The 25,658-nt window shown below is 42.1% G+C and overlaps 1 protein-coding gene across 1 annotated transcript in view; it reads right to left on the bottom strand.

The window, feature by feature from the left end:
- gmds (GDP-mannose 4,6-dehydratase) overlaps positions 1-22,882 on the bottom strand; it is a 148,015-nt gene extending 125,133 nt beyond the window's left edge. Inside the window, exons 1-4 of the mRNA XM_041039782.1 lie at positions 22,649-22,882; positions 13,845-13,889; positions 12,383-12,470; positions 11,423-11,532 (exon numbers count right to left, since the gene is read on the bottom strand). Of these exons, the coding sequence (XP_040895716.1) occupies positions 11,423-11,532; positions 12,383-12,470; positions 13,845-13,889; positions 22,649-22,747 (342 nt within the window). The 5' untranslated portion in view covers positions 22,748-22,882. The remainder of the gene's footprint in view (positions 1-11,422; positions 11,533-12,382; positions 12,471-13,844; positions 13,890-22,648) is intronic.
- Positions 22,883-25,658: the final 2,776 nt, after the last annotated feature.

Here is a 25,658-nt window from a genome sequence, read left to right as displayed (position 1 = left end):
AAAATTCACTCTGTGTACAATAACACCTTTATTAAGTCAACAAAAGACAAAAACAATTACACTCATCTAGATTAGTATCTACAGTCGTAACTCATCCACTTCTCACCTCCACCATGCGCGTGATTCAAACTCTGCCTCTCCTCTTCTTGTTTTTGTTCCCTGATCATCATTCCATGATGTGATCCAAACAAGTGAGATCATAGCTCATTACAGCAGACCTTTGTAAATAGATTGCAATCCTTAAATTACCCAACAGACACAGCGTACGGAGAACACAGAGTACACCCAAACACACACACACACGCTCTTAACATGCATAATAAAGAGAACAGTGCCTTTTGAGACGATTACGGATTGTGACACTCTTAAAAGGGAATTTACAGACTGTGAAATAACAGCTTTTCGGGGCCCTGCCTTTCATCCCCAATTGGAGTTTAACATCACCATTTTCTTTTTGAAACAGCTGAAACAGAACAAACTGCGGAATTACACAAACAGGCCATTAGCAGGGGAAGTATTGTGTGTGTTTTATTTATGAGGGTGTGAACACACAGCACAGAGTGGGCAGCAGCAGTCAGGACTTGTGTTCACAGATTAGCAATAATGTTTACTGTGAGTAATGAGCTTATGTCACTTATGGAAGGACTGAGTGAGGCTGCATCTTTTCACTGTGTCACAGCCAGTGTGGGTGTTTGAGGATACACTGTAATTAAAAGGTTGCGTTGATGACAGAAAGAGGAGATATTTTGACTGATAGTCTTCTTGATATAGTAATAATAAAGTCTGGGCGCCGTCCGACAGCCACCTCTCGAAGCAAACAAGTGAAAACAGACTAAATAAATCCACAGCTCTTTTCATACATCTTTGCTAAGCCTTTCTGCTTGTGGGTATGTGTATTCAGTGAGTCTACTCGCAAAAATCCCTTTGTACACATGATATGATATCTGTGTAAACACCACTACGTATGCCCACCAAAGAAAAATACCAATACTGCCAAATCTGAGTCAACTGAGCTGTGTGTCACTATGCTCTTTGTGTAAACCCATTTTGATTGAATAGTATCTTGGATTCACACAGGTATTTTTGTCACAGGTGTGATTTGAAGACTCCACCTTTCCTACAAACACTATGGTAACAGACAGTTGAAATTAATGTCTATTTGCATAGCACACAGCTGCATGTACATTAAGCGTACCTTAAAGGCAACATAAACTGTGGATATGTTACTTCTGGGTGCAGTTGCTGGGATATTACAGCTGAAGCGAAGGCATGAGAAGATGAGTGAAGCCACAATGTCAATACCAAAACCCAAACCCTACAGCGACTGACTATAAAAAGCACAGCAGAGAATATCTAAATCATGCAAACTACACTATTTAACTATGACAAGCGTTCTCATTTCCTCATGTTCTCATCTTTGTACACAAAAGGAAAGGGCATAGTAGAAATAATACAGGATCCAAATATAAATAGAACAATGGGACAAAGCAAAACAGAAAAAAAGATCATTGACCTTAATGATAAATTCAAGATTAAGTCAAAAAAACATGAACTTTTTTCAGTGTGAAGTATTGGTGATCAGTCTGAACTGTTTCTGAATAATCTGTTCAATTTGTTCTTTAGTTGTTTAAAAGTAATTAAACAACTAACCTGCGTTTAACTATAATAGCAACAGTTGCTAGTAGCTGTGTTTATTTTTCATGTTTGATCCGTCATGCACATCCCTGCCTAATCATTATAGCGTTTGCTATTTATAACAGCCATATTTAAACTATGCTCAGTGGCGGTTCATAATAAAACCAGCTATCTTTATCATGTTTTGCATTTTTTTTTTATATTAAGTTTAAAGTGAGAGAGGACCACGTGACTTATCTGAAACATGCTTTGGAGAGACAGATAAAACACTGTGATGAAACTGAGACTTTCTGGAGGATAGATGTTAAAAAGCAAACAGTCAGGGCTGTCTGTCTCATGTAAGAGGCTGGGTTAGAGAATGTTTAACATTTTTACACTATTTTTGTATGAAAAATAAGTGTATGAGTAATAAATGAGCAAAACAGAAGCCAAATATTTTCTTGTCATTTGATTAACCAGTTAATTGACTAATGGTCGCAGCGCTGCAAGAAACAACTCAATGCGACGAGGTGCTGTAAGTGAAGGGTTTGTTGAACTCGTGATTTTTCTTCTTCAGGCCTGAACTTATTATTATTATAAGCAGATCATTACATGGAGTTCATGATAAAAGATGAGATCTAATCAAACTGATTTGACAGAGTAAACGCTTGTTTTTATTTTGTTGTTGGTTACATCTTTTCAACAAAGTGGCTGGTTCTGTCAGTCGGAAAAAAGTTTCCAATTCAGGAAAATCAGTTGCAGTTTGCGGTTTTCTATTATACCTCGCTTTTGGCAAACTTCTACAGAAGTATTTCTTTAGATATAGATACAGACATTTATTGATATAACAGTGAGATAAGTAGCAGAAAAATGTAAGACTTTAATTGTAGGTTTGGTCTACTTATTAGGAAAAAAACTTTCATGCAGCAATACATCAAATGGAGACAGATTACTGGGAATTAGCTGATGAAGAATCTCTTAAGCCATGACATGCCTTGTTCACTGATCACAAAACCAGCAGAGCCCCAGATAAATCATTACAGAACATCCAGTATGAAGCTGATTATTATTGCCAAATGTCTTCCTGGAGGACATAGCAACAGGAAGATTGATGAGTTTGCTAAATATTTAGTGTAATCCCTGGTTACCGTCTTCTCACCTCAGTTCTCCCTCCTTACTAACTACAGCAGACTAATTAAACACACGGTTCCAGCTTTGTGTGTTTATTGTGATAAGTCTCGTACCAACAAACACGCTACGGGCTACTGTCAATCACTCAACGCTGAGTTGCAGATGGAATAAATGACATGCAGTAAGAGGGAGGAAGAACGCTGGAGAGGGAGAGAAAGATGAAAAGATTGAAGGATGATGCAGCAGATGAGGAAAACAGTGATACAGCTGAAATCCAACTATTTCTTAAAAGAGTTTCCTGAGAGGCAACATTTTGACATTTGGCAGTTTTGGTCTCCTTCCTGTGTAACTTTCCAATCTTGTCTTCCACTTGTTTCCTATATTTATTTCTCTTTTTTTTACTAATTTGACTGAAAAAGCTGCAGAGCAGACACCAGTTAAATGGCAGGAAGCCTTAACTGTGTTGCCCTCTGATCTCTTTACCCACAGAAGACCTGCAGTGTCTCACACTGCAGGTCTTCTGCCTGACCTGCAGAGGGCACCGTCCTGAGCTGGCTGATGAAACAAAAGCTCCTCTCATCAAAACAAATTAAAACCACAGAGACACTGAATGTAGTGCAGATGCAATACTTAACAGACGTTAAACTAGGTCCTTGTTTGTGTTTGATTTGCTGCGTTAGGAAGATTATGCCGCACTGTTCTAAGGCTGCAACAGTTATTTTTATTCAATCAGCTAATCTGCTGATTATTTCCTTGATTAATCAATCAATCAATCATTTTGCCTACAAAATGTCAAACAAAAAATGTGCATTACAGTTTCATAGAGCCCAAGGTGGCATTTTCAAATTCCTGGTTTTATCTGAGCATCAGTGCAAAACAGCCCCAAGATATTAAGAAGCTGGGAACAAAATAAGTTTATTAGTTTGAAAAATGAACAATAAAACAAATAATATTAATAAATGACTATCAGAATTGTTGCATAACAGCTTTCTGTCATGTAATCAACCAAAAACTTTAAAAAAAAAAGGTCTGTTACAAATTGACAGACCCTAAATTAATGTCTTAAATTATTCGTTTAGTCAGATCAACTGTTCAGAATCCAACAAATCCTAATTTGAGAAGCTGAAACCAGCAGGTTTGATATTTTGTGCTTAGTTAATGATTTAAGCAACCAATAACCCAGTTATCATAACTGCATTTACTTTATTTACTGTATTGACTTTTTGTTTCTTTAATCATTTAATGAATATAACTTTTAAAAAATACTCTTCACTACTACTGATCACTTACTGATTACCTTGATAAAGATGCATCCTTTAGATTTTAAATTTACAAGATATAAAAAACAGAGAAAAGAAGCAAGTCACCACACTTGAGAAGATGGAACCAGTGAATATTTATGACCATTGACCTGTTGTCAATTAATGTTCTGTTATTTGACTAATCGATTAATCCACACTGAGCACTCAGAATTAAATCGGTGAATTACATATTTTCATTTTTCTTCTGATTATGTTGTTCTCTCTTTTGTGCTTTGCTTTTATTTTTTTAAAGAGACATAAAAACTTTTTTTTTTTTTACTTTTTTAAAAAATCATCCCGTTCGATAAAGCTGGATGCTGCAGAAATCCCTCTGAGTACATTTTATTTCCCAGGCTTGACTGGGATCCATTGCTGTTTAACACCTGACTGAGTCCTGAGTGAAACTGCTCAGGGGGAGTCATCCACAGTGGCTCACTGCTGCCATCTAGAAATTACAGGTGAAACTACATCTGCACCGTTTATTTTGGCTTCTGAGCGTCACATGAACAAGACAGTTGATGTGGAATATTTGGGGTTTGATTTAAGATACAGACTTAGATGCAATCATATTTAGCTTTGTGATACTATTTATTGACTCAGTGTATTTATTTAACAAACCTCAAAAAGCGGCCCCCCCACCCTCCTTCCCTCCTTTGCTCCCCTCCCTCCTCTCCCTTCTCCTTTCCCAAACTGCATGTTTCCATGTGTTACAACCTTGCTGGAAAACAGAAAAAAAAGAACTGACTCATGAGTGGAGCAACAAATCTGACCCACAAAGCACAACCACAAAACATTCCCTGACTCTGAACAAGGAAAGTGCAGACTTGTTTCTCTTGGCACATAAAAGTCTATTCTTAAGCTAAAGTTCACTTTCGACTCATGCATTCACGGCAGGCTGACTTGTACGAAGGCCTAACCTTTCAAAACAGGGATCGGTCTGGTCAGGGAGCTATTCTGACCGCTGACTACCAGGCCACCAACACAACACAGTCCTGTTTCTGCTCATTCAACAGGCGGGACGCATGAGCAAATGAGGGCCCAGAGATTATGCTGCATCTCTTTTCAGCCAAAATCACCAGGACTCTGATCGTGAAAGGCAGTTTTAAAACAATGGAAAACAAGGCACCTTAAATATACATAATATGTATATTTAAGGTGCCTTGTTTTCCAAGCTGTGTGTGTGTGCGGTTTATGATAAACCGCACACACACACACAGCTAATGAGCCCTCAGAGGCAGAAAACACACACTTCAGTGGGGAATGCGCTAATTTGGTTCCAGGCAAGTCTTTATCCCAGTGAGATACACACTCCCGCTGCAAGCGTGCCACTGACGGCTGATTGGACGGCGGTAATGTAAACACCAAATCAGCGAGTGAGTAAACCTGGCCAATGGGCTGTTACGGAGACGAGACCGCTCATCACTCACAGAGGGGTTTACAAAACCATCATCGCTGTCTTGTGAGAACCAGGTTTCTCCAACACGTCTCATGAGCTAAGGAAAAACTGTGTTTGTATTAATCAACCTTTGAGATAATGTTCTTCTTCGTTTTAGGCCTAATAAGCAGGAGGATGAATGATCATTATTTTCCTATGAAAACTGTTCTTTTCAAACATTTCAGTGTCTCATGAAGGAGGGAAAAACTGTTTCTTTGTGACGATGTGTTTTTGAAAAAAAAAAAAAAATCGAATGGGTCTTTAAAGTTTTTACCCTAAGACGCTGGACAATTGGTGTTTACAAAATTATTAACACTGTAATGTTAAAGACACGCTTCTCTAAAATGTCACCTCTTTACGAACAAAGGAAAAATTGTATTTCAAGCAACAGTGCATTATGACTTACTGCTACATAATTATAAATCTGACAACTAATGAGGTTTTAAAGGGTTATTTTGGCCTAAAAACTACAAGAATTGGCATTTTCTTCATATCTCATGGCCTTCATCACTTTAATCTTCAACAACAGTCATGTTTTAAGCTTTGTGAGAATAATATTTTTTTGCATAATCCAGTGAGGTTTTATTGGCCCGAGAAGCAGCAGAGTCTTGGGATTCATTGCTTTAGTCCTCTCAAAAACTTGTTTCTCAAAAATATCCACTTTTTCTTTTAATGAATTCTAAGCCTCATGTCGATGCACTTTGACGTAATCCAATAGATATTTCGAGGGTTTTATCAGCCTCACATGAATAATCTTGACTCTAAAAGAAGCATTTAATGCCTCGGTTTATCTGAAAATAAAAATCCCCAAATTTGGAAACACGTGGTTTTCACTGGAAAAGCAACGTTATGCTTTTTTTGGAGCAGAGCTGGCAAGTGTTGTGGATAAGAGTGTATCTTCAACAGCGAGCTGAGGTAGGAAATTGTGGGTCCAAACAAACTGCGCTACCCACAGATCACACGCTACTGGATGACACACAGGGAGTCAAAACAACTGCATCATGTTACTAACGAGTTTCGAGGAATGCATAACATGCCCACAAAACTGTAGTAAGAAGTGGTATCGCAGCCTGTGTATGAGAGTAAACTGCTGACAGGCTGCACAATAGCTGCTTTAGGCCTATAAACGCATCAACACGTCCAACAAACAGTGTGGAGCTTTGTGGGGAAACAGGCGTGTTAAATCCTGTGTGTATCTCTGGCGTGGGAGCTTCTGCAAACCCGGATGGGGGAGAGACCAAAGGGTAGAGAGAGAGAGAGCGAGCAGCAAGACGATAATGGCATGATGATAAGTCTTTCTGGGGAGGAATTCGGATATGGATAATGAAGGATATAGCTGAAGGAAATCTGTCTCCTGAGCGCAATCTGCACTTTTGTCTTCAAAAGCCGTTAAAAACAATGAAGCGAGAACTTACGGCTGCTTCATTAAATATACCATCTCTCCTCCCGGAACTCTTTCCACCTTCTCTGTCTCCCCCCACCCCCCCCCTCCTCCTCCTCCTCACCCCACGCTCCTCGTCATGTCATTTTCCCTGTCATCAGCGAGGTGTGTTAATAATTCAGCCGGTCTCCCTGTGTGTCTGACGTGACAGCTGCAGGTGGGAGACCTGGGACAGAGAGAGCGACACTGAGGGGGGTTTTGTTCATGGTTTTCCCATGAAGCATTTCAGTTGGAGGACACAATGGGATCGTGTTTGTGCTGAACCCTCAGATGACGAGCAGATCACTATGAGCAGGCTTAAGGCACTTCCCCATTCAGGCTCGTTGTTCATACATATTTCACGAGTGTTTCCAAAATATTCAGGTCTTACTATTGTCAAAAGATAAATAATTCATGAATAATTGCAACTACCTTTTTTAGTGCTTTGGTTTCTTTTGGTCAGGCTATTGTTTAATAAGAACAAAGACATTAAAATCATCCAGGCGCCCTTGGTATTTGACATGTTTAGTACTTACTGCAAAACCTACAAAACAATACATTATGTAAAACAAGGGACACACTAACCTGCTTTGACCAGTGTCTGCAGCAGGTGTTGTACAGTATTTACACCTGTTGTTTGCTGTTTGTCCAAAATGTTTGATAAAAATCAAGGAACTCTCCAACTAAATTAGCGATGTCAGAATTAAAGCTTCGGGAAGATTATCCTTTTCTTATCCTCCTCATGTTGAAGGGACTGAATTTGAATGAATTCTTCCTACCACGGTGTCTGCCACCACCTTCACTTTCCAACAACAGCAACAACGTTTCTGACGCTGTGAACAGTCTACAAACCACCGCCTTCTCTAGGTTATACTTAAGTTAGTGGGGAGCACCATAATAAGCTATCCACCACAAACTCATAAAGAAAATACTGTTTTATCTCTTTGATAAAGTTGTTGATCATCTTTCCTGTGGGTTATAATAACATTTTTGGAATATTGCTTTAGGGAAAGACGCCTGAGAACAAAGATCAAGCTGATCGGCTCTTCTACTGTTCCGGTCACAAAGAAAATACAAAAAGTCCCTTCTGTTTTGTTTGTATGCTGGTCTTTTGATACTGCAGCTGGCTGCCTCACTGGCCCTCCAGGATCCACATCCACTATTCCCTGTCCACCTCCGCCCCTGCAGCAACAGAAAATAACTTTCACTCTGTTCCTAGTGATGATGACACACTACAGCGGAAACCAGCTCTCCCACACACACACACACACACACACACACACGCACACACACACACACACACACACACAGAGCGAGAGAGAGACCCAAACTCAAACCAATACTGCAACTCAAACTCCCTGGGTGAGTTACGATGAGCAGGCCAGCCTCCGATGGGATTCCCTGTAAGACAGCAGCAGGGAGAGGGCTGCTTTCAAGGAGGAGAGAGAAGCTGAGTAGCTGGTGTGAGTGATCTTTTCCTCTGTGGTGGGACAGACTGGAAATTGCTTCACACCACTGCTGCCAGTAATCCAGCAGGCTCAGCTGTTCAGAGCAGGCGGCATATGTTAAGGAGCTACCAGAACCAGGTTTATTGGTGTAGAAACAAATAAACACAGGAGGGCCTTGTACAGGTATGGGGATTTTCTGTCACTCTGAGTGTGTGTGGCCTGTGGATGATCTTCCATGTGGGAGGTGGGAGCAGAGTCACGGCCTCTGACCACAAAGGATGTGGAGAGAGGAGTCATCACGCTCCCTCCTCACACATTATCCCACTCTTTTCTTTTTATCACTGTCTGTCTTTCTTCCTTTGCTGATTATTACTATTTGGCCATGCTACGGGCTCGGCTCTGGGGATGGCCCAGGCTGAAATATCTCAACAACTACTGGACATATTGAGTTTAAATTTTTGGATTTCATGGCCCTCAGAGGAAGAATTCTACTAACTCTGGTGATCCCCTGACCTTTCCTCTAGCGCCACCATGAAATTGACATTTGTGGTTTTGCATGAAACGTGTCCACAACCGTTGGATGGACTGCCATGAAATGTGGTACCCATATTCACATTCTTGTGGATAGGATATGTAATAACTTTGACAGTCCACGATTGCAGCATCTTACAAACACCAGTGTCAGCAAATGGTTGTGTCACATACTGAATCAAGAGACTATTTTTCGATAAAGCAACTGTATTCATCCTTCAGCCTAAAAGCACAATGACAAATGCCAGTCTGACATTCCCACACCCAGAAGATTTAACTGTAAAACTCCATCAAATCAAATCAACAAATAAAATATAATAAAGTGGTTGCTGGTAAAAGTGACAAACCCACCAAGCATTCACCCAATATTGGAGATTTTTAGCCTCTTTCAGCTCATTCTTTTGGTTTTACAGTACATCTACTGTACCACCACATGTTTGGTATTTTTACTTTATAAAAGAAAGATTAACACAATTCTAACTGACCAACTTCCTGTTGGTTTAGTAATCTCTTAATCAATTTTTCATTTCATCATAAACTAATACGATATCCCAGTGATGTGTAAGCTGGCCTGTTTTATTCAGGGCCTCTAAGACTGAAAAAAAAAAATTTGAGCTGAACAAAACTAATCTCATCCAAAAATGGGTTGGGTGGGTTTTGTTAAGAAACTACTACCACTGAAAAGCAGTGTCTCACGTTCACATTACAAATGGCCTTATTATCTATGATCTGACTAAGCTCTTGGCTCCATATTACACCCAAACCACCATGGCGAAGGAGGATGAGTGCTGCCTGGAGACTGTGTGTCAGATCCCAGTTTGAAGGGGCTGGAAGAAGGGGGGGCGGGTGGCGCCGAGGGATCTCCTGGGATCACAGCAGAGCTCCGAGACAAAGGGGACATTGTGGCACAGACTGACCCCATCCATCCAAGAAAACATGACTTCCTGTCCCATCAGCTCCAGCATCCTCCACACATGAGCTGCTCACTTCCCAGAACTGAAAGTCCCTTTTCAACATCATCTGCTGTGAACCATTTACAGCAGGAGTCAGTACTGACCATCCACTGAGTTTCAAACTGACTAAACAAATAAAGATGGAGATCATGATGGAAGCTAAGTAAATGAGGAGTCTTACATGTTACTCATTTTACTGGACATCTGGATGCAGTAGTAGTGAAAAACCCAAGTAAGACGAAAGAAAAATACGTAGTAGAGAGTCATTAAAACCTCAAATTACTGCTTACGATATTAAATTAGAGCGTGAGTTTATTTATAATGTGTGAATGTGTCCCTTGAAGACTGCCTGTCTACAGGTTACACAATTACAGTAGGTAAATATTACAAGGAACGTTTCATGAGCCAGAATTACAAAAAGTTATTGAGGATGAAAATTTCAGTAAAAAACAACTGATTCACCTGTTGAAGGGGTTTTCAAGCGTACTGCATACTCACACAGTTTGCCCTGACAACACATTTTAGAACAAAGGTGGCCACACCCTTAAGCTTTAAAAGGGTTAGGGTTAGAAAGAACAAGACAAGAAAACCAAAAAAGAAGGCACATCGAACAGCAACTTTCGGATCAACACAACCATGAATCGCATCATGACAGAGATAAACACGTCTATCAGCGAACAGGACAGATGGATTGTTTTGCCAACAGGTGACACCAGCTTGACATTTTGTGGGAAACTTGCTCAAATGTTAGGACACATCATCCAAAATATATCAGGCACCTGGCGGGTTTCATTGCAGGCATTTACAATGTGTTTGCCTATACTGGCATTATAGCTTATCAAACTGTGATTGACAGCTATGAACCTCCTTAAAATTCTGTACATAATACAGGTCAATCACACAGTCACAGGGATGTAAAACAAGGCCACGCTACCTTAGTCTCAGCATAACACACATCGGCAGCATGGAGATATCTCTCCAGTCGGATCAGAATCAACACATTCTTTTTACACACACAAAAGTAATAACAAAACTGCACTTCCAACAAACAGCATATCACTTTTAGAGAAGGATTGTCAAAACAGCCAACTGCTCAATGTCATCTGATGATGACAGAGTGCCTCTGAATAAAACCAACATAAAAATGAAAAAGTGTTTCCTATGATTTGTTAGTCAAACCAGATCATCACCTAAAAATGTTAGCAGCCTCTGCCACCACCTCCTTTTAATTCTCAGATATCAGGTCAGATTTCACTAGAAATCGGAGTATTGTTGGGGCAAATGAAACCTGTTTTACTTTGGAATTAAGACACAACCTTATTTCTACTCCTCAGGTCTGGTTTCAAATTCGCTAAGATTACAGTATGTTGTTGGAATGCACATTCACGGTTATCAACACTGTTATCAGCTCTTTTCCTTTGTCTCGCTCTTCAAAACAAACCCATGTGCAATGATTCCAGGGAAAGGGAAGAAAGTTAACAATGTTTATGGGAAAAGTTGTAACACAAAGGTGGTCTTAATTTGAAGGAGCACAGTGTGTTGCACAGACTCTGACCAAAGGGCCATGAGAGCGCGTGGGATCACACTACCTTGACATGACTCTGGGCGCCCAGGTTGTAGATCTCTGTAGGCTTCACCTGGTTGATGATCTTCACCAGACACGTGCTGTCAGTCAGGTCGCCGTAATGCAGCTTCATGTCTGACAGAGAGCGGGCACAAACACACACTGATTAATTCACACGGAAAACAGGACTCACTCACACAAACATAGCAACAAACCCGCATTTCTGCAGTAATTCACACCTACTGGCCCTTCACATGTTCACTGACCATGACTTTGTTATGAGAGGTTTGTTTATTTTCTGTTACAGGTGTCTAATATCCGACTTAAGAGCAAAGCTCAACTGTTCAGTTGTTGTTTTTGACACCTCATTGAAAGACAACATACAGTGAAATTTGTAATCCTATGATCTGCACTCTCTGCATGTGCATGAAGTAGTGAATGCATTGTCCTTACCAAGGATTTAACATGCCGAAGCTCTCAATATAAACTGTCCAACAGCTTGGATATAAATAGAGGGTTATAAAAACAGAGGTTACTGGTTGGTTACTGGTGAGCAGGTGCTGTCATATCTGAAGAATGAACTGTTTTATTGTGTTCTTAGTTGGAACGAAGACAGAAGGACATGACCAAACAATTCCTTCAAGAAACTGAGAATTTCAAAGACAATGTCTTCTGTTGAAATTCCAACCAACAGAAGAGGTTAGTAATCATCTTTAAACGCCTCCTGGTGTCCTAGGAGTCTCACATGTCGACTGTACAATCACAACAACCCCATTCAAATTCAGCCTGTGTTGTCATCCCTCCTCATTTCCTGTCACCTGTGTCTATTACCAAAACTAAGTCAAAAAGAATAAAGACCTAAAGAAAGAATAAAAGAGAAATTTGATTTAATATTCATTGACATGCATGACAGTAAACATCTAAAAGAGTTTATAACCCTTTCTGTGAAGGAAACTGGCACTGGCAGGGGAAACAGGACACTTACTGCCCTCGGTGTGTGTCTGGGGATTCTGGTAAAGATGCTCGATGCGACCAGTGTTGAAGGAGCTGGAACGACGCAAAATACCGTGAACCTGGGAGAAAAGAAGAGATGGACACAAAGAGGTTTATTCTCCTCACCTTTCCAGTGCTCTGTGTCTTGAGTACAACAGCACCTTATCATCTTAAATCAGACGACTGAGGTTTGAGCAGCCACACTTCCTGCAGCTGCTTCAGTCTTGAACTATGGCCATTTAAGACACAAAATACAGTCATATTTCATCTTGCCATTACAGTACTGGCTTTAATATAAAACAATGTCCTTCATAGGCTCATTTTACATTTAAGGGTTAGATGTAAATGTTGTGAGACATTAAACAGTCTCTGAATTTAGACATAGTAATTGGCAAAGTTTGCTATGTTTACTGTATTCCAACATATTGACCTATTTCTCTTTATTCAAAGTGTTTCTTATCTTAAAAAGATCTGTGGACACATAATACATTTTGTACTGCAAAGGTTGATCCAACAGTATTGTGTCTCATGGCTCCAGCTCACTGTTTTTAATGCTGCCTGTGATCTGTGATCTGTACTCCATGTTCTGAGCAGGGAGGTGTGAGGAAGCTCTGCTCAGGGAAGATAACAGGACCTGATCCAAGGGGAGTCCATTAGTGGGAGGACACTGTGCCCTGACCTCACTTCCTTTATTCACTGGGCACTTCCTGCCTGCATGTGCGCTCCTCTTTAATGCCTCCACCCCCACCCCTACCCGCTCCACATCAGCATCCCCAACCTGGATCCCGTCCACTTCCTCTCTGCTGTCTGTGAATCTGACCAGGCTGCGATGGAGGTGTGTGTGTCTGTGTGTGTTTCTGCTACACATCTGAAGGGAAATGAAACCATGCAGCTACTGGCAGGAAAACACAGCGAGCTTTGGTGCAACATGCATGTTTATGCAAGTGTGCTGAATGTACAGGCTTTTCAGGGGTGTGAGACCACCGCACGCAGCCTCAGTCAGTCAGAAAAAGCTTGTTAACCACTGCAACCATCGACAGGCTGCTGACTTTCTGTGCTCCTGAAAACACACGGAGCAGCAGGTGATGGTTAATGACCTCTCTCATATGGCCATATAATAACAACTATTTCCCTGTTAATGGTCTGAGCTAGGGGTAAAAGGTGAGGGGTTAATAGGCTCGAAGAAACACAAAGGGTCTTATCAAGGTGACACATGAGTCAGTCCATGTATGAAGCTGACTGTCACGTTACGTCACGATCCCTCCGCAGCTCCCACACACTGCTGTGACTGGATGCTGCTTATCAGGGGAATGTCACTCTGTGTGTGCGTCTGTGTATGTTGGCATTCACGAGTGTCTGGATTCATTTGTGTGTATGTGTGTGTCTACGCTCCCAAAGAAGAGAATCGTTGTCGTCGCACTCGGTTAAGTCTGCAGTCTGGGCTTCTCTCTCACCTCATAGCCTTTTGCGAGCAGGAACTCAGCGAGATAGGAACCATCCTGAGGAGACAGAAGACAACACCACTTAAAACCTGTAAAATGGCATAACAAAAATACACAAGTGTGTGGCTCTGACACTGATCCCATTTTCTTGTCCCGACAGAATCAGTGCAACATAACCAAAACAAAATAAAACATTCACCACCCAAATCTGAGCTCAGGGAATTCAGGAGGAAAGCAAATATTGATTTGATTTGGTGTGCAGTGAGTAGATAAATAAAAACTATTAATTACATTATTTTTGAAAGGATCCTCACTGTATATTTAGTGCCTAAGGTTTCTGAACAGTACTGTAGTGTCAGACAGTATCAGAGCGGAAATCCTCGAAATCTTCTTTAAATATTGTTCAGGGTGTAACTCACTGGAGGTGACCTGTATATTGTTAAACCCGTGACACATTAATGGACATGAGCAGTCCCCAAAAAAAAAAAAAAAAAAAAAACCTGCACACTGTAGCTGAATACCGAGGCCTGGGATCATTAGGTGTAACATCCACATGAATCAGAAGCTTTGGTCAGGCGTTGGGCCAATGTGTGCGTGACTGTGTGTGTCTGTGAGTGAGTGAGTGAGTGAGTGTGTGTGTGTGTGTGTGTGTGTGTGTGTGTGTGTGTGTGTGTGTGTGTGTGTGTGTGTGTGTGTGTGTGTGTGTGTGAGCGAGCCCTGTCAATAAGGTCTTGTTCCCCTCACCCATGTTACTCCTCGTCTTTTTTCCCTGCTCAGACTTTCCGACCGCACATTCTGGAACACTCTGGAAAATTCCAAACTAGTCATGGCATTCATCGCTCAATCCCCCTCACATATGTGCACACACAGTTATTACACTCACACACACACACACACACACACACACACACACACACACACACACACACACACACACACACACACACACACACACACACACACACACACACACACACACACACACACACACACACACACACACACACACACACACGCACGTACGCTCCCAATGCCAGCATGCCAGCCTCATGCTTCCTCTCCAGGTCTGGGGGTAACAGTGGAGGTGGAGGCCAGGGCGCAGAGGAGAAAGGGTTTTGGGAGGGGGGGTGGCTAGAGGCTGGGGGACACCCAGGAACCGGCATTCAGAGCCAGGCAGGAATAGTCATGTTTTAGGGCCTTGCCATCAGACAGACCATACAGGTAGGCCAAGTCTGTAGCAAAGTGAGCGGAACTGCCCACAAAAGGTTTACACTCCAAAACAGAGAAATACAAGCCTGAAAAAAGCAGATACAGCTGCATTAAAGCAATATTAGCTGATTTATGGCCACTGGGGGGCAGAAGAAAACAAGCTGACAGACACAGAGCACTGACACCCTGCTGGTAGTATACAGTGGGTTCATCAGAACTTGTTTTCTGAAGACAGGGTTACAGGAGACAGGGTTAATAAAAACGGTGAGCTAGAGCCATACAGAAAATCTGTCTTAAAATCAAATCAATATATTCCATCTCAAGTAGATGCTCATAAATGTGGGGCATGCATCCACGAAGCCATGTTTGTCCTTTGGCTGCTATCACTGTCACTGTCACTTGCTCAGCAGGCTTTTTTTCACAACAGACATCTTGACTAGTCATTAACTAGTCAGTAGTCAGAAAGAAAATCACAGTTATTCCTAAGATTAGCAAAATGTAAGCTGTGACAGTGAACCTAAAACTACAGAAGCTAAATGGAATTCAGCTATCACTGATTCTATAATTTACACCTGTGCTTTTCCTACTATGACACGTCAAAATGTCTGTTCATCCCCTGATGAAGACCATGTGATGCAGCTGAAAGCAACAGAAAATCTAGAAAGAAGGGATGTTTATGAATATATGTGTATTTTTGCGAAGGTTAATGTGGTCACCGTCTGTTGAGGGGCTGGTATACAGCGTCATTAACTGAAACCTAAACTGTGTGTCTTCTTGATTATATTGCTCTCTTATATGGCTGCTTGTTATCTGATGTCATTCTTGTTTGAACACCCTGAAGAAGGTGTAAGGCAACCGTGTCTGTTTTTTAATTGTTTTTCTTAATTAATTTAGATTTACACGCTCGTCACTTCCATCACTGATTCTGCCCTGAAACAAAGCTGAACAGGCTTTAAAATGCTAAACAGCTAGTACTGACCTCCAGAGGCACATCAATAGTAAACGGTTTATTAGTATAAATTTATGTCTTAGTATCAGATCATTTTCAGCATCTGCAGGTTGAGCACTCACTCAGCTGGCACTGATGCCCAACCTGTTGAGACTGGCCCGTCCCCATGGTGTTCAAAGCTCCAGTCGGTGTCATGTTTTCCTGCCCCTGTGCCAGGGTCAAAGCGTTCCACGCCAGACCAATATGGAAAACAAGCCTGAAGAGCTACAGCTCTGTTTCAAAACAAGAGACTCCTTTGAGGCCGCATTAGCCCATAAACCCTGGCCTCACCTCGCCGTTTCCTGTTATGGGGAGTTGGGCGCTTGGTAGGAGCAAGGGACACACACACACACACACACATATATACACGCAACTACACGTTCACCTGCCAGGTCAATGCCATACCACAAACTCCCCAAAGAGTCATTTTGGCCTTTGACACGACATGATCTCTCTACTCTGTAGCTTCACTGAATATAAGCCAAAGGGCCTGGTCCAGGAACAGGAGGGTGAAACTGAATCTGCATACAGGACAATGATGGTTTCATATTTGCATACTGGTGTTATGAAGTTTTAACTGAATCTCGCCTCCTAATCTCAAGAAGTGTTTGTAGTAGTCAGGATCACCTGCAGGGGGAGCAAGGCCGTAAAAAACCTCACGTCCTGCAAACAGGTACAGGTGTGAACATTTTTTATACCACTGAGCAGAGTGGTGTAAACTCAGTATTGTTTGTTTTCCTAAAGCTGATATTAAACAGATGGTCTGATCCTTTGAAACACAGTATAAATGCATTAAACTATGACATTTAATGTGATTAAAAACTGTGTGTTTAAGTGCATACATATGCATATATAGTGACAGGTGTACTACAGAATTATTTCAAAATTTCATTATTAAAAAAAAAAAAACTCTTTATGAACAACACAATATAAAATCACAGAAAACAAGTGCAGAATAAAGGAAAGAGAGGAGGAGAAGGCGAAGGGACGGAGGAAAAACTAAAGCTGATGTTGATGTTACACTAAATTGCTCCATGTGTCTGAAAAATGTTAATAATGTTCGCTCATCAGAGCAGCCGTTGGAGTGCTGTCATTAGCTCCAATCAACATTCCCATCGTCATCATCATCATTATCACATCATCATCGTGTGAGTTCATTAAGAAGATGTATACACATCTATATCAGAAGGTGGCACTGCTCTGTGAGCGAGTGTTTGTTCCTCACAGGAAAGAAATTCAGTTTCTGCGCTTAACATCATCATATCACTCTGACACACTCAGGTTCATCGCTACAAAAACTTTAGACACTAGCTGTGTGTAGAGAGGAGTATCTGTCATTATTAGTGCTGATACAATATCTGAGGTTCAGGTATTTCACTTCATTTTCTAACCAACAGCAGCCAAAAGTAGGAACTTTAAGAACATAAAATTATAAAAAATTATCAAAATTATGATTTACATCAGGTACTCTGGCCAAAGTAAACAAGATTAGAAATCTGACCACACACTAAATGCCAAATTGTATTACCTGACAGGTCTTTATAGTATGTGCAACTAACACTTCGGCTAGTATCAAAAGGCCTGAAAGTTTTGATAACTCTTACCAGGACTGACACTTTCAGCATAGTGAACAGTGTCTGCAACACTGACACACACAACACAGTGCAGTTAACAGTCATAACCTCTTTAACCATCAAGAATATCAACACAGCTACTGTCGTCTCTCCAGCCAGGAGAGTGGAGAAGAAGTGCTATGAGTTTGGTACCCCCTGCTGGTGAAACACCGGACATGTGAGTTATTGAGGCCTTTCCTAACAGTATCACTGGGTCAGCACCGTGACCTTTGATCCCTAATTGGGGTTCGATCACCTGCACAACATTAAGGAGGAAAAGACCTAATGGAAAACATTTCTGAGCCAGTCCAAAATTTCAAGAGCTCAGCCTGTGTGCCTGCAGGCATTATGCATGTATTTCTGTAAACACAGAGTTCATGGCCGCATGTGCGTTTATTTGTCATTGTGTATAAGCTACAAATGAATCACTTTAATGTGCTTTCTTTAGACCGCAGGCAGGAGGCTGCCAAGCGCGCCGCTGCTCTGCAATTAGGCCTGATACGGTTTAATGAAGCTGTAATCTCAGACCGCAACACACACACACGCAAGCACACACGCACACACTCAGACACACACACGGCATTAAGTCGGAATATTTGTGAGGAGCAGCCTGAATCTATCCCCTCTGCTTTAGGTCCACTCAGGCGTGTCAGTGAAATAAATGAGTGAACACAGCTTCCTGGTATCAATATGGCTCAGCAAGCTGAAGAGGCTCCTTCTGCATACAGGAAGTACACTCATTCACAACTCAGAGAGGAAACTCCACATACAACAGATCCTGCACATACACATCTTGTAGATACATCTACTGCCTCAGCAAAAATATCTAAGGTTCATAACAACAGCACACTGGGAGTCATTTCTGGGTCTGAGATCCAGTTGAGTATTCTGGAAAAGCCGCTTCGAGAGCCGCTCTTGACAGTTTGACCTGACAAGTAATTTAGAAACTAGCAGATCAATGAATGTGTGGCCTCATACAGCCGAGCAGCAGTGACGCATGTGACTGGAAAGTTGCTGGGTCCCCAAACCAGCAGGATGGGTGGGTAAAGAGAAAGGGGCAGTGCCTGCTCTATCCCAGACTATGGGTGTACTGGTAGTAGCTATCATCAGTTTAATTAGACTCAGAGCAGACATATAGCTAATTAACCTGCATTTAGGCCAGTAACAGAGTCACATGGTCTGTCATTTGATAAATTTGGTTTGTATACAGCTCTCGCACTATTGTGGCAACATGTTAACCCTTTTTAACTGGTCTCTTTCTGGTACAAGTTGTCCAGAAAATACAGCGAAACTGAAAACACATCGTGCAGGAAACATGCCTCAAACATGATCCCACATCATTTGGAACATACTTTGTCTCCTGAACTACACAGACATCATGAACTACCACAGAGGACTGGTTTATCATCGCACCATCACATCATGAGTTAATGTGCAAACTCTACTGCCAGTGCTGAGCACATGCAGTTCACCTGCGAAACCTCTTTGTTAGCATCGACTGCAGCTGAACTTACATCTCTCCCTGTCTTTCTACAAGTTAGCAGACTTCATTCAGAGGAGGACCGAGCCTTAAAGGAGCCATCAGCAGCCATTATGAGCGACAGAGGAGATGTACGCACGCATTCTTAGCTTTATGGTTATTATTGTTGGCCCTCGTTCAGACTCTATCCTGTGCTGCTGACGGTGGAGTCAGTGGAACGAGGCGAGGAAGGAATGAGAGAAGTGAATCAAACGCCAACAAAGGATGAAGAAAAGCGGCTCGTAGGACGAACATCAAACAGCTCGAGGGGTCGTATCGCAGCGCAGCATTGTTTTCCCAACTGAGCCGAAGAGAGAAGTGTGAACCTCAAAGCCAAAGTAAAGTTTTACTGTCAAACACTGAGGTTGAACCTGTCCTCTTCATAACCCCGGATCGTAAAACAGCGGTAACAGCCAGAGCCCCTGCCCGGCTCTGCAGCTCTGCCTTGGCACTCAGGTGGTCTCCCATAACTCACACCCTCTCACCCCAATACTTCACACTGAGACAGCAGTCAAAGATATTCAGACTGAGCAGCATGCTGCCCCGAAATTTATGAACAGTAGTTAGCCAGGCGATTTATGGCATCACTGTGACCCCCATGGCCCTGGCTAGTGACTTCTGTGATGGTCTATCCAGATGCCTGCCTGCTTGCCTTCTACATGGGCTCTCAGTATTGAACAGTTACGCCATGACCGGCAGAATAAAAATGAATTAACACTGTTATTCTTCTTCTTTTTTTTTCCTGTTAAAGAGGGCAAAGGGAGAAGGAGCTTCGGAAAGTGCAGCTTGACGAAGGAATGCGAGATGCTGAAAATGACTTTCCAAGACCACCGATGGTTGGTCTCTCCAAGGGCTGCAAGTCTGGGAACGGTCAACTGACAACTTTCACCTCAAGCCATCAAACATTCCCAGAGTCTCCGCTTATTCCCCGTCGTTGATTTGCTCTGATGCAAATCATAAACTCGCAATGCTCCTCTGCATGTGCATGCTACCACAAAGGACACACACTCACACAGAAAAAAACACACACAAGAGCTACACACACTCTATTGATTTATGTGCATCTGTCCACAGATCAAGATAAAACTTGTGAATAATAAAACAACAGGCTGAACATTGCTCAACTTTTAAAGGCTGATACCAATATCGGTATATGAGAGTAAAAAGAAAAATCTAATTTGGGACATCGTCGGTCAACCTCAGTTGACTTTGAGGTCTGAGTTTTTCATGACAGAATTAATTATGGGTCCTTGTGCTTTCACACTGTGACCACGATGATGACACAATTCTCTGTCCTCCAGGCGAAGAAACTACAAGAAGCAAAGCCATGAGAGCAACACAACAGCAAAGGCTGATAATACTATCACTATCACTCTGTACAGAAATACAAGTAGAGCCAGTTCTGCCGAGCTGACACGCCTCGCTGCCCATTGTTCAGGTGTTTTGCTCAGGTTATGATCCTTTAGGCAAACAGTGTGCCGTGGGTAACATGTCAGAGTGAGGTCAGCCTGCTACCTGCCCTCTCTAAGATCCTATTCAGACTCAGATGCTGAACCATCTGGGTTTCGGTGGATGTGGTCTGTGCTGTTGAATTGTATTGCATTACACAGGTTTCTTCTGTTATTATGCCTGCCCTCACTGATATACATGGATTGTCAGTAAAACACATTTAAAGTATTTGTATTTTACTTGAGTTCTCCATAACCTGCTGGTTCCACTCCATCAGCCTCCAGAACAGAAACTGGCTGCAGAGCACTGTCTCAGTGTGCCCCCAGATCATTAGCCTGCCTGTCCGAACTCACATGTACACATACATGACCAACAGGCACCTGGGCTGGCAGGCAAGATCACCAAAGACCCCTCACACATCTTCCACTCAGCATTTGAGTGGCTCCCCTCCGGACGGCGGCTCCACTGCCCCGCCTGCAAAACCCAGAGGAGGAGGGCCACCTTTCCCCAAAGCTATCCTGTATCTTCACACCTCCTCACCTCCATCAAAGCACTGACAGGTTCTTTACTGAGGGAGCATTAAGCCAGAATTCCTATCCTCTAAAAACTGCTGCTTGCCCAACTGTCTGGAGTTAGGCGGCTAATGAGTAACAGCAGTAATAAACTTCCTTGTAGGTTCAGTGGAAGCAGTTGTTTTCAGATTACAGGACGAGGAAATAATCTGATATCAAGGGGAAAGAAAGTTCATTCAAGGTGACGACAGCTTCAGGCACTTCAGTGTGAGTCAAGCAGCTTTAGTCATTAAAAGGGTTTAATTCACCTCAAACATCGAGGACAAAAGGAAAGAAAGATAAAGTTTTAGGGCAAATGAAGATTTAACAGGACACAAAGCTGGTTTCTGATTAGGAATTCAAAATTAAATCCCAGTACTGGGCAACCAATGCTTCATTATTTAATCCATTTATTGTTGTGGAAGGTTGTTAGACATCTAAGTTAAAGCCTCAGCATACTTTCAAACCCAAATTCAGATATGTGAAACTTTTATTTTATTCAAAATAATGTTGATTTCTCTGCATTTGCAAGAACAACAGACGAGCTCCGTGCTCAAAAACCCACACATTTACAGCACACCTGTCAGACCTGGACATGATTAACAGGTGGGCTCCAGTAACAATTCAATCACAGTTTCAGATTTCAGTGAAAATAAAAAACAAGGGCAATTTCCCTGCTTCTTTTCCCCACCGAGACCACATCAGACCAGGTCTAGGTCTAGATCAAATACCAGAAAAGCTAGCATTGATAAATCTGGATTAGATCACCACTGAGAAGCCAAACACTGTTTAAAAAACAGTTGTCCTTTTTTGACAAGTCTAAGTATGTGGTCTGAAGTGTTTTTGCCCATCACCTGGTCCATTATGGTCTAGATGGGTAAAAAGCAGCAAAAGGTTTGGCAAATGTGATACTGTGTTTTAAACAGTCTTTACAGTCTGCCTGTTAATCTAGTCCAGATTTGACAAGTCTGGGGATAGTGGTGTTTGAGCAAGGCCTGGTCTGATGTGGCCTGGCTGTGGGGAATAATCAGTGAAACTGCACTTTTTTGTTTTGTTTCTTATAGAGACAGAATAAAGCTTTCAAAAATCAGAAACTGTGTTTTAAAGAGGATTTAACTTCTCAGGGTTGTTGTAGTGCAGATTTGACAAGCCTAGTGAGCTGATTTGTGACATTGACCTGGTCTGATGTTAATCTAGTCCAGATTTGTCATCTCTAAGTATGTTGTTTTTTTTTTTATCTAGACCTGACAGGGCTGACGGGCTGGGTGTGTGGGAGGGGGGGGGGGACTTCCTCATTATTTAAATGCCGAATCAGAGACTAACTTATGTGCCGTGGATTTAACAGACCGGGTTTTTAATGAAACCACGACCACGGAGACACTAAGATGTTTTTAAAAGCTGCAGCGGTAAACGTGAGTCTTCGTGACTGTGAACAAGTCGGTCACACAGTTACAGATACTGGATCGGGTCTGACTGAGTACGGTTACCTGTCCGGTGATGCCGGTGATAACGGCCACCTTCCTCTCCTTCCTCAGCTCTCCGTTCACCTCGGAGCTAACGTTAGCAGGCTCGGAGCACTGGGCCATCTCTGACCGGCTGGATGTCGACAGTTTGGTGCCACAGCGACCGACAGAACCGACACAAACCGTCTGTGCGTTCACAGTGTGCGGCCACCGACGAGCCTCCTCAGCATCCAAACCGAATACACACCTCCGTTAAGAGCAAGACGTAGCAGGAAGCGGCCCTGAAATCAGCCAATGGGAGAAGAGCAAGTAGAAGCAGCTGAGGAGATTTAACCAAAGAGAGCAGAGAGTCTGAGAGGTCGGGTCAGTTTATATCACAGCGACACCTGCAGGAGGGAGGGACAAGTGCACCACCATCCACTCTGAAACTAATTTGAAAGCCCACTGAGGCTGCATCCCTGACTGTGTACACTTAAATGTGCGTGTTGATGCAAATAAAGTCAGCCAATGAAGAATAAATTGCATCACTGACAGAGGGATCATTTTTGCTTTGTTTGAGTACTTTATGATCATTCATGATAGCAATGTTAGTATGTAATCTGATGGGAAGAGGCCTTAACACTTAACACCTTAACTATAAGTGTTAAAGAAGTTAACAGTTATTGTTGGCATTCAGTACTACTAACAGTGTGTGAATCAAAATAAAGGAGAGAAGGAGTAAGAGAGGCCACGGATGCTTGAGTAACAACTGAAGAGTTCTGCATCTTTCATCAGTTACTTTGTTCATGGAGATCATTATTACATCTGCATAATATCTGTGAGGCGTCCATGAAGAAGTGTCATTCAAGAAGCAAAATCTGTTTCATTTACCCCCAGGAACATTTTTGGGAGAAACCCATGACATTAATGCATTAAATCAGAATCACAAATGATTGTATCAGAGAATCCAACTCTACAACACTCACATAGCCACGTTCTGGGTTTTAAATGAAAGTTTGGGAAGCCTACACACAGGAACAAGCACAAAGCACAAGTGTTCAACCTTCAGCATATCAGTTTTACAGCAGCGCTGTCAAAGTCCAAATACAAAACACACCATAAAATATGAAAAGTAATTTCCCTGCCAAATTTTGGTGTGAGTGTGGTCCGTTGAACATCCTGATCAAACAATACAGAGAGGGAAGTTTCGCTGACACATCTGGTGGTTTCATGTTTCAGGAAGTATGTTGAATCAGCACTTTGTGAATATTATTTTTTGTTTAGTGAGAAAAGTTTGCTTCAAATATTCAATCTGGAGAAAGCTCTGCCTCACAGACGCAAGCTGGGCCAGACAAGCATGGTTCAAACCTACAGAAACCTTTTTTCTAATTTGAATAAAATTCCCTAATTTTTCCAAGAACACCACACGAATCAGCCTGAGACATGGGAAAATGTGTGTACAATGAAAAGAGGGATGAACATTTTATTTGCTGCAGTGCTGTGGCAGGGATCTTAGTTTGAGTTTGCCAGTCAAGCAAATTATAAATATCCTCAATGAAGCATGGAAAGAACCAAATACAGAATATACTGTACATGATAAAAGTGTGGAAAAAGGTGTGTTTTTATAGAACTAGTTTGTGAGTCGGCCAAAATAATCACAACTTTAAGAGCAGAACTTGATGAAACAGACGCGGCAGAGGAATTCATTCTTAACGGGAGCGATCAAACACTCCATGCAGCTCCTAATCTCTTATTATTCTTGTACATTTGACCATGTATGACAACATCTGCTCCAGCTGAGAGCGTCAGTAGCCTTGTGAAAGCCCTCTCTCACTGCCTGACTTCCCAGAGAGCACAGAATGATGGGGGGTGGGATTTCATTACAGTCTAAAATAAATATCATCATATAAGGGGAAAAAAAAAAAAAAAAAACAAGTGCCTGGGGTCCTGAGAAGCACAGCAGTCTGCTCATCCACCCTGCCTGATCAAAAGAGAACAACATGCAGCTCTGTTACAGCTCGGGGCTCTTCTTCTTCTCTTCTCTTGTTTGGGCAGCAGGTGTCTCGCTGTGTGTTACGAGGTATTTGACTCTGACTGTGTGTCTAATGCTGAGCAGAGAGCTTCACACGTGTTGTGTGTGTGGGAACAGGAAAGGGTGCAGGGTTCAGAGTTCAACTGAAAGAAACGGAGATGGATAGTCACTCTCACTGAGCAGGCAGCAATTCACCTGGTAGTTGCACTTTTGTCCTTCTGAAGGATCCCAGTTCGTGTCCCCTTTGGCATGCACCCGTCCCTCCTGAACTGTTTATGAGCCAGTAAGCTTCCCAAATGGGTCAGTAGTAACAAAAAGGAAAAATGGCTCCACTCCCTCTTTTCTTTGTGCAGAACTGAGACCCATAACTCTGCCGTTCTGTAGATGTAAAGCTGACACACCCTGAGAAAAACCATCAGCAGTCTGTTTACCATCATTTCAAGTTCTGGTACAACCTGCTGGTTTTCATTGCACCTTAATGACAGTGATGTAAAAGAAACATGAACACAGATTAGAGACAAATTACAGAAAAAGAAAACCTCAGTAACTGAATGGAGAACCAACAAATGCAGGTGCAATGCTGTACAGTCCTTGGATCGAGATGATGAGAGGAAGACGCCCCTGTGGCCTAATGGTTGGGAATCATGCTGCCTGGCCACAGCATCCATGGTTCAATTCGGGGCCAGACTGGAACAATAATTCAGGACAGGAATCTTCACTGTTTCACAACAGACCACGTACTCTATCTGTTTTATTGAAATAATTCCTGTCATATCTTTTAGTTTATTACAACAAAAACTACTTCAAAAATATCCAAACTATTTAAAAATCAGCCAAATGTCTAAAGGTCTTGTTTTCAGTGTCATTTCCATGCTCACGTCTCCTGCTTTGCTGCACAGCAAGAGTAAGTGTCGATGATATTTAGTTGTTTTTTTTAAATGGCCGACGGTTCGTGACCATAGCTGCTCTGTGTTATTTTCGCTTTGATTTACACATTTCATTTAGCATTTTTACCTTGGCCCT

This window comes from Toxotes jaculatrix, chromosome 6 (assembly GCF_017976425.1).
Source record: "Toxotes jaculatrix isolate fToxJac2 chromosome 6, fToxJac2.pri, whole genome shotgun sequence".
In the NCBI taxonomy this organism is placed as follows: Eukaryota; Metazoa; Chordata; class Actinopteri; family Toxotidae; genus Toxotes; species Toxotes jaculatrix.
Note: the sequence above shows the minus strand (reverse complement) of the source record. Positions and strands in the feature narration are given on the sequence as shown.